At 46.3% G+C, this 14,155-nt stretch overlaps 1 protein-coding gene across 2 annotated transcripts in view; it reads right to left on the bottom strand.

The window, feature by feature from the left end:
• Positions 1–6,475, bottom strand: part of TTC27 (tetratricopeptide repeat domain 27) — a 173,887-nt gene extending 167,412 nt beyond the window's left edge. Inside the window, exons 1-2 of one of the 2 annotated variants that reach the window (XM_074988551.1) lie at positions 6,195–6,475; positions 2,167–2,347 (exon numbers count right to left, since the gene is read on the bottom strand). In XM_074988551.1, the coding sequence (XP_074844652.1) occupies positions 2,167–2,347; positions 6,195–6,282 (269 nt within the window). In that variant the 5' untranslated portion in view covers positions 6,283–6,475. The remainder of the gene's footprint in view (positions 1–2,166; positions 2,348–6,194) is intronic. The other variant, XM_074988550.1, reaches the window with a different exon arrangement.
• Between the last annotated feature and the right edge of the window lie 7,680 nt (positions 6,476–14,155).

Here is a 14,155-nt window from a genome sequence, read left to right as displayed (position 1 = left end):
CCCTGTCTGTTGACAGAAGTCCCCCCTTCACCCCAAAAAACATCCAGAAGGGCTTTCTGTTAATAGATTTCTATCGACAGAGGCATTCTGCCTAATGGGGGAGTGGCACACCACTGTCGAAAGAAGTGCTGCATTCTGTCGATGTACTCTTAACAGAATGCCTTGGGAATGTGGATGCTCTGTTTTGCAAAGACAGTTTTGTCGACAGAACTCTCTAGTGTAGACATAGCCCAAGATAACACCTTCAGATGTCAACAAAGTTACTCCACACTAAATCAAAATTATGAGTTGCAAAAGTTGATTCTTCTTCTACAGGTAAGATGTACACTGTCACCTAAATATAGGATGAATAGGAAGATTTTATTTATTTACTTTAGAACATCTGCAGACAATCTAATACAAGACAGAATAATAAACCTTCTTTCTCTCTTAGAGATAGCTGACATTGTGAGTCTTTTTAAAAGACTCAGATTTCACAGACGAAATTAAAATATTTGATAATTCTGGAAAGACTTTTTTCTGCACAGGGTAAATTTACTTTTGAAGTAAGAAGTTATTGAGTGAAGGAGAACTTTTTGCTTCTACAAAAGACATTTGTAGATTTTAAGTTAAAGTTGCATTTTTTTTAAAGCAAACTTTCCTCCATGTTAAAGGCCATAGTGTAACAATCTTCAGAAGAAAAAAGTAGTTACATTGAAGGTTTCAGCAAATTTTCTACCAAATAGTATTCTGTTGCAAACATTCATTTGACTGGGAGAAGTGGGCAGAGTCATATTTCAGAAATACAGGGCCACTGTACAGCCAAAAGAGAGTTCAATATCTGGAACTAGATGCCAGTGCTTGTTATGCCTTCAAACTTCCTAGCGCTGTCTTCGGAAATGGGCTCTTTGTCAGTTCCCTTAAAGGCTGGACTGTTAACTGTTAATTTTTTTAGTGGTCTTTTTAAGGTAGCCTTTTTAGTTTATAAGCAATGCCCATTCAACCAGTGAACTTTATCTCTATATGAGCCCATGACAACAAAGTAGTATCTTCATTTTATATATGTGAAAACTGAGGTCCAGGGAGATCAAGTGACTTCGTAAATGTCAGACTGGAAATCAGTAACAGAATACAGATTCCCTGAGTCCAATCCAGGTTTTTCTTCTTCTTCTTGTGTTTCTTTTAGGCATTTGTTTTTTCCATCTTACTTTTTGCCCTGCCTTGGTATTGTCTAATATCTTATTTTCTTTTTCATATCAAGCAGATCTCTTCACCCAGATATTCAAATTGGAATTAAACTTTTTCCCTAACAGTTACTATTCATTCAGAACCTCCCTAAAAGCACACCCGGACCAGGCTTGAAAAATCCACTTGATCACAACAGAAAACTTTCTATGGGAGTGCCATCACATATTGTAAAATTTAAGCTTCCCTTTCATCAAAAAAAAGGAAGAAGGTTTCTTTCGCAGATGGGGTTTACTTTCCAAAGAGCAGTGTCTACACTGGTTTTCGTCTTTCGAAATAAGCTATTTCAAAATAATATGCAAATGAGGTGCCAAATATACAAATCTGCACCTCACTTGCATTTTTGATTTCCCTCATTTACATGCCTCTTTCAAAAGAGGAATGCAAGTGTAGACACAGCCCTAGTGTTACAAAGAAAACTTGAACACAGCATACAGTGACATTACAGTAAATGCTTTATAGACAGGCAGGAGGAGAAACTAATTCTTACGTACAGGAAATAGTCCTGAGATGAGAGATATAATTTTAAAAAAAATTATCATATTAAGACTCATATTGAATAACGTAAACACTGTGACCTGTTTTGTGGAACTTTAATTACTGACATATATGCAATCTGATGTTTACAGAATTACAAACAGTAATGAATTGATTGTGGATGCAGAGGAAAGGGGAAATTAAATTGAAACTGATTAAGTTCTTGATTCCTGTAGCTTTGGACAAAAATACTGCCAATAATGGATGTGACTTCAAAAATAATACCCTGAACTCACTATGTCAAATTAACATTTAGTGAAAGGAAGAAATCAATAATGAACTAATGTATCTAAATAGATTTTCTTAGAGGTTACATACTTTCAACTTTTACAGACATGAAAATGATCTCTAGTAAAAACAACAGCCTCTGATAGACTTATATATTAATAAATCAATTATTTCCACCTTTCCACATTATCAGCATCTGCAGCAGAACAATCCAGGTATGTTACAATCAACTTCTCCAAGTAGGCATCAATCTTTTCTTCTATCACTGTGAATGTAGTGAAAACATCCTGGATCACATCACTTAATAAAATAGCTTCATAGTTCCCTTCGAAATGCAACTGCAGTAAGGATTCACTTCCTGGAATTAAAAAATAATAATTTAGAGGGAAATGAAGCAAGATTTAAAACAGATGTTTAAAGTTTTGGTTTGAATAGGTGTTATGTGCTTTAAGACATCATATCCCACTCACCTTGGGAAAAAAGAGTCTTTATTCACCTGACATAAATATAAAGTATACCTTCTTTAAACAGAACAAAATTAACAGGGTGCCATCTTAATAGTCACATTGAATGTTACAACTTTGTACCACCTTTTCTTTCCCAAAGAAAATGACAATTGCTCTATGAAGTTCAAGCATGAACTATCATATTTCTCACCACCACTAAGGAAACCACACGTTCATACAAAAGACCTGAAAATATTTTAGATGCACTGGATCTAGACATTAAAACTAAATCAATTTTAATGGTGAAACCAGCACTTTCCTAAAAAGTCTTAAATACCACAGGTAAAGCATTGAGAGACTAGTTCTATATCAGAATCTATAAAGTCTTTTCCGAGATCACAAGATAATTTTCTGATAAGGAAAGAGAAATGATTAATTCACTTATAAAAGGAGTTCAAAGAATAAGTTTCCATTTATGTAGGATATGTCATACAGCCTTTCCTGTAGCTGCCAAGGATATTCACTAGGAATGAGTAAGATAAATTATTTTACAGAGGGGAAACCATTTACTATATTATTGCTACTTCCCCATTTATCATCAGGAAGTTTGAACATGGAATGGGGTTTTCAGAAATAATCAGGCAAGGCCTAAAATCTACTCCCAGTTTAGAACCGCAGCAAACTATCGTCCTCCACTGCCGAAAACTCACACACATTGGGGAATGCTTCCAGACAACTATGGTCTATTTCCCTTACGATGGGATAGAAATAGCCTACCTGCTTTCCTGCAGATCCTTAAGAAGCACTGGACCTTGGTAAGCACTGACAGTCTTAGACCAAGATTTGTGAATCTGACACATGCTCTTCCTGACTAAGGAAAGTGTTGGGAGAAAAGAAAATGCGGCCAAAACAGCCTTTGTTTTGTTCAGAGAAGTGTGATAGTGTGATCAACAATGAAGACATCCACCTTGTATCCAAGGATACAATGGCTACATTGGTTTTAATGACATAAGTAGAGCCCTGCAAATCCACAGACATGGATGCAGATAAAAACAGCTCATTTTTGCAGTTGTAGATACAAATTTTGTGTCTAGAATCCCGCATATTTGCAGATCTGTTTTACATCTGTGGATGTGAATACGGATGTCAGCAGATTATCTTTGCAGATACAGATGCAAATACTAATTTTGTATCTGTGTAGGGCTCTAAAGATGTGTTCATAATAGGAGCACAGCCAACATGTCCCTCATTCTGTAAACTAACTTACATAATATCAAATCAAGTTCAAGACCTTGAACTTTATCTTCATGGTGCTCATTGATCTAAAAGATCACCTCCTAAAGTTCCACGATGAAGACCATGGTTGACAACTCTGCTCCTGGAGACTACAGGACTTTCTATAGTAAAAACAAAGCACAAATGTGCAGCAGACAGTGCTCTCTCAGTGGCTAATGTGAAGGTAAGAAATGGAACTAATGACCATAACACCGTCCCACCTTCTTTTCCATGCAGAAGGTGAACTTCAGCATTGTGTTCTCTACAACACACACAGCAGCATTAGCCTGCATACAAAATTCTATTGCTCAGGAGAAGATAATTGAGAAATCACATGACAAATGTTAGTCATCACTGAATAAAAAATACTTGAAGAAGGCACGTGGTTATTACTGTGATGGATCTGGTATATGAACATACTCTAAGTGAAGCAGGTAAGGGCCATCTGGACCAACTGTTGAGTCAAAGCTCATGAATCTCTTCCCTCAACACTGACAGTTAAGAATTTCTATAGGTGGATCCCTGGATTTAGAGTGCAATGCTATTTGTGCTTGACATACAGGAGAGTCTCACAAAAATGAAAGATTGTATTTAAAAATTCACTAATTCACATGTTAGAAGAGAAATGGGCCACTTAAAGCCTTATCAGACCCCGTCAAAGAAAGTACCTTTGATTGTAATTACTTACATCACTGATGAAAATATGGAATAACTAACATATGCAAGTGCTTTGCTCTTCCTTCCAACAATGAAAAGAAGCTTCATATTACAGGCTGAACCTCCCCAGCCTGGTAACATCCATGGGCTGGCATGATTTCAGTTAGCCAGATGTCCACATTTCCCATGGTCTCATAAAGTTTGTTTTCAGCCACCAATATTTGGCTCTCTGTTTTGTGCTGTTATTCAGCTCTAATTTACCCCTAAATTTCTGCTGCTTACTGGGCTCTAAGAAAAAGTGTTGAACTCCTGTGGTTCAGCAAATTCGCTGGTTCAGCACTGGACAATTCCTGAGGGTTCCAAATTAGAAAGGCTCAACCTGTACTACAAATTTCAAATTACCAGTGCCAGTAACTTGTGATATTAAAGTAAAAAATATTTAGTTTAGTTAAAGAACAATCAGTACATCCTCAACAGCAGAATACATCTATACTGCAATTAAACACTCCCAGCTGACTCATGTCAGGTGATTTGGATTTTCAGGAGTATAACAAAAGGCTATAAAAGTGCAGTGGGATTAGAAGGATTCCAAAGCCATAGCTCCAGACAGTGCCTAACTGTCTACACTGCAGCTTTGTAGAACCACAGCCCAAGCCACATAATCCCAATCAGCTATGATACAGTAGACACTGGTGTTTAAGTGTTGAATTGCAATATAGGCACACTCAGTCTGAGAAGTAAGTGTAACTTCAAGTACAGTCATCCCTGGTTGGGAAAAGATAAATGGTGTCATTCTGAGTATGCCAACTCTGCAAAAAAAGCTGTACTTTAACTCAAGTTACCCTAATTGGGTTAAAAGAGCACTGAAAACGCAGCAACTCAGTTTTTATTTCTGCTTACCATTTCAGATTAAACCCCAAACTCCTCCTAGAGAATATTTGTGTTGCAAAATTAAAGTGTGATTGTAACAAAAACAAACATACCTGTGCTAGTGTAATCTACACACTTTTGTGTAGTTCACTATCCCATGCAGTGGCTCAGACCATGTACAGAGAGTAAGAGTAAGCCAACTTGCTTTTAGCTCAAACTATAGAATCTCATTCACTAAGCTCCAGAAGTCCTAGGTCCACCTGTGGGCAGTTACCCTAGGTCTAGGCAAGGTACCATGGATAGCAACAGTAGCAGTCACAGCAGTACAGACAGGCAACCAGTATACAAGCACTCTGTTGACCCTAGGAACATACTCAGCAGCTAAAAACATACTTCACTTTGGCGTGCAGATGCAGCTTTATGGGTTTTAACTAGAACCCTAACCCAAGCTGAGGTCCCTCCACAGTTACTAGAGACATGCATGTTGAATAGTAATAGAAAGGAAGCCGTGCTAGTCTATACACTATCAAAACAAAAAGCAGTCAAGTAGCACTTTAAAGACTAGCAAAATGGTTTATTAGGTGAGCTTTCGTGGGACAGACAATAAACCATTTTGCTAGTCTTTAAAGTGCTACTTGACTGCTTTTGTTTTACTAGAGCCATGTTTCTCAAAAGACAGGCCCTGGGAAGCGGTGTTACCCGCCCGCTGTTCGCAAGCAACAAGGTGCCAATCCCCACCAACGCAAGGACCAGCAGCAGAGCAGGGAAGGTCCTGCAGTACTCCGGTGCATGTTACGCTGTCGCTGCTACAGGTAACAAGCCCCCACCCTCCTGCAGGCTGCGCTCAGGGAGTCCCCAAGGAGGGGAGAGATGTGATGGTTACCCTGCCCGGGACACGGAGTCACTCCTCACAGCGGCAGCACCTGCACTTGACGTCCCACCAGCCCAGCTTCTCACCTGCCACGGCCGGCTCGCTCTGCTTCCTCTGCCGGGAGTCTGCGGCGCTGGGGAAGCCCCTCAGGAGCGCCCACTCCGACGCCCACATTCTTCACGTCGGCCGCAGCCTCGCGTTCCCTTCGCCTCCCGACCCCTCTAGCCAGGCGGAGGTGCTGTTCTCTCGCTGACTGCAGCCGCCGCACTCCCAACCCATGTGCCACAACCGGCCTCAGGGAGCCGCCATGACAGCTTCGCGAAGCACGTTGGGACAGAAGGAGAGCGTTGGCGCAGGCGCAGTGGACCCAACCCCTCCTGCCTGTGGCTCGCGCGCGGCTGCGAGGCAGATGGGGTGCGCGCGCACACACCCTGTGGCTAAAAAGTCTGGAGGGCGTGTCGCAATGAGAGAGAGGGCGAGGCAACGCAGCTTTACTGCACGTGGCGCATGTGCGCCAGAGGACGGCCTTTGCCGGCACTAGTTTGTAAAGCCGTAAATATCCCTCCGCCTGTGCGCGGGCATTGACATTGGTCATCGAGGATGTTCCAAGACAGACCTTTCTCCTCCGCGACCTTGCGGGCAAAGGCTCGGGCTGCTGTGAAACGTGGTTCACGGCGCCAGGTTGCCTTATTAAAGGCCGCGACGCGCGCGGCAGCTTTGGCGTCTTCAGATGCGGCGGCGCTTGCGGCGTTTCCCGCTCTGACTCTCTGCAGGAGGTGTGGCCGACGGGGCTGCCCCTAACCTAGGTACCGTTGTGGGGCCATTTTCCAGAGCCCCGAACAACAAAGCCAATTGTGGGCACTGCCTCCGCCCCCACGCGCTCGGCACCAGCCCTTGTGGAGCTGTTTAACCGTGCATTCTACTACGCGTGCGCAGAAGGATAGTTTAGTGGCCTGAGCATGGGCCTCGTAAACGCAGGGCTGTGAGATCAGTCCTGGGGGAGGGGGGCATTTAGGGGTCTGGGCCAAAAGAAGAAAAATCCCTGAGGGCTGGTGATATAGGTCCTGTGTGGGGTGTTGGGCTTGATGCCTTCTCAAGGTCTTTCCCAGTACTGTGAGACAGGTATACCCGTCAGGGATACAGAGGTGCATTTATTTCAGTGAGGGGTCTAGTAGGCAGCACCTGTCTGATTCTCGTAGGGATCTGAGCAGTTCCATAATCTGCCCTGGCACTTGTTGTTTGCTTGTGACTTTCTGTGGTGCTGGGTGTGTGTGTGTCCTGCCTTGTCCACATTCCTGCTTTTCCTCCTTCCCCCTACATTGCAACCTTTGCCTGAAGTGCCCTCCCAACAATCTTGGGGATTACTGGAGTGCCTGGCATAGAGCCACTGCAAGGTTTGCTTCTCCCTTACGCTCGCTGCAGCAGCCTCTTTTCCACTATACCACCATCTCTCAGGCCATCCTGGCTGCTCCATTTCATTGATGGTGGGTAGTGGAGCTCCCAAGCCTCCGCTCTCTACCATTCCTGCAGTGAAATGGAGCAACTAGACTGATCTGAGAGATGGTAGTATAGAGGAGCAGAAGCTGCTGTTACACTTCGGTTCACTGTCATGGGGTGTGAATCCTGCTATCGGCCCCAGCCCACCCAGAGTCCTGCAGAGTAACCTGAGTATGGTGGACCAGTCTATCCATTGAGTGGCTGGGCTGGCCATGAGAAGGGACCCTCCAAAGTGTGGAGCCCAGGGTAGCCACCCCCCAACCTTCCTGTGTATGAGATGGATCAGGTATTAGGGTTGTCAGTTTTGGTTGGATGTGTGCCTGGAGATTACATCATATGACATTAATCTTTAAAGATTAATCTTTTGGTCTGCAATTCTCCAGGAATTATCCTAGCTACAGCCCTTCACCCATGCTGTAGTATTACAGCATAAAGGCTTCCTACATGCCCAGAAATGTTTTTTTTCCTTAATGAAGTTACTCTTTTCAAGGGTATGTCTACACTACTGTAGTGCAGCTGCAGAGTTGTAGTTGTGCCACTTTTGCATAACTAATGTATTTATTACAGTGACTGAACAAGATTTGCCATCCCTGCTGTAAATACAGCCCTGAAACAGTAGCTGGCTTGATAGAATAATTCTTCCACGTACAGCTGTATCTACAGTGGGTACTAGATTGACCTAACTATGTTATGCAGCATTTCCTTTTTCACAGTCCTAAGCCATGTGTTTAGGGGGAAATGAATATTGAATGTAGCCAAGGCTTCTACTGGTGGAAATCCCAGGAGTGCTGAGAGCCATGTAAGGGGCAGGAGGAATTCCCATCAAGCACTAGATCTCTAGGTGTAGTTTTAGCTACTGATGTACATGTACGCAAAACTATGAGTTTGTCCATAGTGACAACGTGCAGGCCATGGACTGGCCATCTATGGTTAGATTTAAACAGGTTAATCTGTGAGATACTAGAGTAGATTCTCTTCTGACTTCTGCTTTCTGTAAGCATCTATATCTATGCAAAATAAATGTAAATGGCTGCTAAATCAGAATCCTATTTTATGTACACTGTACACAGGTGCATGGCAGTGAGAAAAACTAATCCAAGGATTTGGTACAATGTCTTCATTGACTTTTGATGCTCTTGAAAGGAGCTCTATCCCTGGGGTTGGCAACCGGTGGCTCTTTGAGTCACTTGCAGCTCTGAGTGCTGACTCCTCTGTGGCTCTGGACTCTGGAATTAGGCTTACCATACGTCCAGTTAACTCTCTGTCTGACCTGGTTTATACAAAAATCAGAAAATGTCCAGGATTTTGCTCAGCTCCTGCAAACTCTTCCTGCAGCCCTAGGGTTTCCCCTTCCTATCGTGTTTGCCTTGGCTTAAGTTACAGTTGCTCCAGCTAGTAGACAAGAAGCAAAATCAGAAATGGAGTGGGCAGTAGGGGACCCGTGCTAGGAGACAGGAGGAGAGCTCCCCACTCCCTTTTTGTTTAATAAGATCTGTGGGGGCAGGTTCAGGCTGGGAGCTTAACCCCTCCAGCCAGCAGCATGCTTGCAGTCCAGGCACTGCTCTCTCTGGCATGGTAAGCACGGTCCGTGGGGAGAGGTAGGAAGGTTGGTTGAGTCTGGGAGCTCAGCCCCTGCGGCCAGAAGCATGTTTGAAGCCAGCCAGCCCAGGCATTGTCACTCACTGACAAGGTAAGCACTCTTCTTGTGTGGGCTGATTCAGGCTGGGAGCACAGCCCAGCAGGGTGCTTGCAGCCCAGCTGTGAATGGAGCCAGCCTAGGGTTGGGGAGAAGCAGCTCTGGAGGAGGTAGCATTGATACAGTTACCATATAGAGTTGCCTTGTCCTGATGGCTGTACTGTCAGGATTTTGGATATTGTGCTCAAATTAATTAATACTGAGGTTTCCCCAGGCTATGAACTCAGGGGAGAAGGAGGGAAGAAAAAAAATGTTCATCTTGGATGGCACAATGGTGCTCACAGTCACCATGGGCTATTGGATTCTCTTCTGCCTACTTCCCTAGATCTGTGATGATCTAAAGCTGAGGGTCTGTCCACCATTGATGGGCTTTCAGCTTCCCTTCATGCTCTGAGCTGTAGGTCCCAGCAGTGAGGATGTGTCAAGAGCAAGTTTGCCACAGGCAGCTAATGGGGATCAACCAGATAAGTTTTGGTTCAGTTTCCCAGTATTTCTGTGAGACAGGAATTATTATTAAACCTATTTCACAGATGGAGCAACTGAGTCTGAGAGAGAGCCAGGACTCACAAGGGCTGCAAACCTGATGAGTATCAGGGCGCAGGTGTCTCATGGGGTACCCCGGTCGGGGATATTACAGTCTTCCCCTGCCTTATGAGGATAATTCATTCCTGAAAAACTCCTCTTAGAGCGAATTCTTGTAAGTCAAAAGTGTAATTAACATTAATTTCAGTGGGAAAAAATTTTATGCATTCCTGAGCCCCAAAATTAACACTGCTTAGGCTTACCTGGCAGAGATCACAGCTGCGCAGAGCAGGTGGCGGCGGCCCCCTAGCCACCTGAGGAGCGAGGGGCAGGGGCGGGGCCAGGATGGACTGTGCACCCAGCCGCCATGTCTCCCAGGAGTGCCTGGGAGCGGCCGCTGGCTGCTGCAGGCCAAGGTGGACGCCAGACCAGCCTCAAGTAAAGGCTGGGCTGGGGGCTCTGGGAAACCGCTGCCCACGGCACAGCTGTGCAGGGCGAGCGGCGCTGGCCCTCTAGCTGCCCAGGGAGGAAGCGGCAGGGGTGGGGCCAGGATGGTTTGTGCGCCCAGCAGCCACGACTCCCAGGAGCGCCTGAGAGCCCACGGCTGCCAGCTGGGCCGGGGCGTGCTGCTACTGCAGTGCTGACGCGGAGACCAGACTAGCCACAGGTGAAGGCTGGGCTAGGGGTTCCAGGAAACCACGCCCAGGCCGCGGGCTGTGCCCGAGGCAGAGCTGTGAAGGGCGGGCGGAGGCAGCCCCCTAGCTGCCCAGGGAGCGAGCGGCAGGGGCGGGGCCAGGGCCAGGGCCAGGATGGGCTGACTTTCTCCAGCTGCAGGGTGTCTGCATCCTGCAGAGGCACTCATAAGCTTGAGTAAATGCCTCGTAAGGCAAAGTAGTTGTCCTTAATCAAGCTGCTTGTAAACTTGAATTCTCATAGCCAGAATGAGTGTATGACTGTAATGCCTTTGTCTGGGTCAAGGTATCCTGTTCCAGTGCAGCCCCTGCCCTCTCATCCACTATTGCTTTCCCTCTCATGCCATCTCCCCACTCGCCTCCCCTTCCTTACCCTCCCCACTGCCAGGAACTCCAAGGACCCTGCACCCAAGGTGGTGTGACCCATGGGTTGTGTCACCCCACACAGCCTGAGCCTCCTCCCCAGCCCCCTGGTGCAGTTGTTCACCTCCACCATGAGTAATAGCACCCCCCTACCCCCCCTGTTGCCTCCACACCACCTCCCCAGTTATCTCCACCACCATCCTTATAAATAAGGACCTTGTCTGTTTTCAAAACATGATGTCTGTTTATTGTGTTGGCCGGATGGGGTTGGGAAGGTGGCGTGGGGGATGGCAGGGACGGTTGTAGCTGAAGCCCCTATGGTCCAGGGAACAGTGCCACTGTTCTTCTCAGAATAAGCTCTCCCTCAGGACCTCCCAAATGTGCATGGCCCCTTGATGGGCCTGTTGGATGGTAGCCCTGAGTGGCTGCTCATAGGCCCTGGCCAGGTGCTCAGTTTCAGCACCCCAAGCAGGTAGGAAAGCCTTCTCCTTCCCCTCACACAGGTTATGCAGCACAACAGCACGTGGTCACCACCTGTGGGATGCAGCACTCCCCAAGGGCCAGATGGGTGAGGAGACACCTGAAATGTCCCTTCAGGCAGCCAAAGGCGCACACAGCTACCATGTGGGTCCTGGCCAGCTGAGCATTGAATGCCTCCTGGGAGGGATTGATGTGGGGGTGTAGGGCTTCATGAGCCATGGTATGAAGGTATAGGCCGTCTCCACTACCAAGCAGATGGGCATGTCCCTGAACTGATGGTGCGGTCGGGGAAGAAGGTCCTGGCGTGCAGCTTGTGGTACAAACTAGAGTTCTTGAAGATGTGGGCATCATGTTTCTTCCACAACCACACGACTGTGTCATCTGTGAACGGTCCCCAGTGGTCAGTCATGATCTACAGGACCACGAAAAAGTATCCCTTGCAGTTGATATAGGTCATGACCCGGTGTTCAGGGCATGGAAGGGGATGTGTGTCCCATTTATGGACACCCCCCTACCACCGCAGCTGAGGAAGCCCAGGGTGCCAAATCCATCAATGACCGCATCGAACATCTGCCAGGTAGATGACCCTGCACAGGAGGATGCTGTTGATGTCCCTAACCACCTGTGGGGGAAGTGCCGAAGTGGGACTCACTGAGGTCTCAGGGCACCTGCCATCTCCCCTGCCGTCCCTCTCCCCCTTCACCAGGAGCAACCCTCTGCACGCTCATGCACCCCGGCCAGGCTTCACAGGGGCAGGACAGAGGGAACCTGTGGGGGTGGGGAAGGGGGACTTGCACCACGTGCGCCCTCCCCTTTCTCTAGGGCTGCCCCCTCCCCTTTCTCTAGGGCTGCCCCCTCCTCCTGCTCCAGTGTGGCTCGCTGGCCCTGGGACTGCCATGCTTTCATGACCAGGACCCTGACAGTTGGCCTCCTCATACTGAGCTGCTTCCCCACAGATTGGTAGGTGTTTGGCATGGCGAGTTTCTAGAGTGTGATGTGATCTGCTTCTGGAGGGGGCTGACAGGCCTCAGATGCACGTCCTGGCACCACAGGGCAGGAGCAAGCCACTCGCAGAGCTCAAGAAAGGTGGCCTTTTTCATGCAGAGTCATTCTTCCACTCTGCTCTGCTCTGGTTAGGCCTCAATTGGAGTAGTGTGTCCACTTCTGGGCACGACATTTCAAGAAAGATGTGGAGAAATTGGAGAGGGTCCAGAAAAGGGCAACAAGAATGAAGGAAGGGTGAAAGAATTGGGCTTCTTTAGTTTGGAAAAGAGAAGATGCGGGGGGACATTATAGTGGTTTTCAGATATCTAAAAGGGTGTCATGAGGAGGAGGGAGCAAACTTGTTCCTCTTGGCCTCTGAGGCTAGAAAAAGAAGCAATGGGTTTAAATTGCAGCAAGGGAGGTTTAGGTTAGACATTAGGAAAAGGTTCCTAACTCTCAGGGTGGTCAAACAGTGGAATAAATTGCCTAAGGAGGTTGTGGAATCTCCATCTCTGGAGATATGTGAGAACAGGTTAGAAAAATATCTATCAGGGATGGTCTAGACAGTACTTGGTCCTGCCATGAGGGCAGGGGGCTGGACTTGATGACCTCTCGAGGTCCTTTCCAGTCCTAGTCTATGATTCAAAGTTTTGGAGTTATTGCTGCTTTTCCCATCACTCCAGAATGATGTGGTCCCACCAGTCTGCACTGGTGTCCAGATGCAGCAGGGCTCAGGGACTGGTCCCTGGCGGACAGCCTCGAGCTGGTGTATCATCTCCCAAAGCTGCCCAGGTTGGGTCTGCCACACAGGCATGGGGTGGGATTTCTGCAGGACATGGGAGTTGGCCTGGAGCAAGAATTCAGTGGCTCGATACAGGAGCAGCAGTAGGTGGAGACTGACCAGTGCCAGCTCCGGCTTAATAGCAGGGAGTGGTGTGGTTCCCTGAATCAGGGCAACCAGAACACATGGTGACAATGCTTTGCTGTCCCTTGAAGAGGTAGGCAAGCAGGCAGGGAAACCTGAGGAGTGGCTGTTCAGGGGGTTCACAAGACTCAGACAACCTCAAACACTAGCCTCAGCCTCAAGCAACAGCCATAGGAAGCAATTGCTGACCTGATGCTCTGCCAGAAACGCTTCTGTGTGGCCTTAAATTCAAGTGAGTGTCCAGTAGGTGTGTCTGCTGTATTTCAAAATAGCAAAATGCTATTTGAAAATAGTTTTCAGGTGTGCATGAGTAATTTTGAAATAGCCATTTTGAAATAACTTATTTTAGAATAAGGCTGTAGTGTAAACTTAGCCTGTGTGTCTTGGGTTCCTCACAGCTCAGGGACAATAGTTTTTGTCCACAATCTAAGTTGCTACTGTCCATTGTCTCTAGACCAGTAATTTCAGTAGTTCCTGTTCCACCAAGACCCTTGGACCAATGTGAGTGGTAGACACTTAAACACTTCAGAAAAGTGGTTTCCATTAATATGGAAGAGGTAGGTGTCAATACCTGATGTATCTTTAACACTCTCAGTCAATAGGTCTTAAGAGAAAACAGTGAAGAGTTACAAAGTTTTATTAAAAGTTTCAGATTTTTAAATACATTCACAATTCAGTATGGTGGGCAACTTGGTCTTGCTAAGAAAGATGTTCTACAGGAGGCTGAATTAGGAAAATACACAGTTAAGTAATTTTTGATCAACTATTTGCTTTATTTTTTTTTTAAATTGGTACAATGAAGGGAAAACCTACTCATAACCATACAAGGATGAAAACATGCAGGATTCTGTGTCAAAAACTAGGAAGTTCTTTAAAGAAAACTTACTT

This window comes from Carettochelys insculpta, chromosome 3 (genome assembly GCF_033958435.1).
Source record: "Carettochelys insculpta isolate YL-2023 chromosome 3, ASM3395843v1, whole genome shotgun sequence".
NCBI lineage: Eukaryota > Metazoa > Chordata > Testudines > Carettochelyidae > Carettochelys > Carettochelys insculpta.
This window is presented reverse-complemented; position numbering and strand designations above follow the sequence as displayed.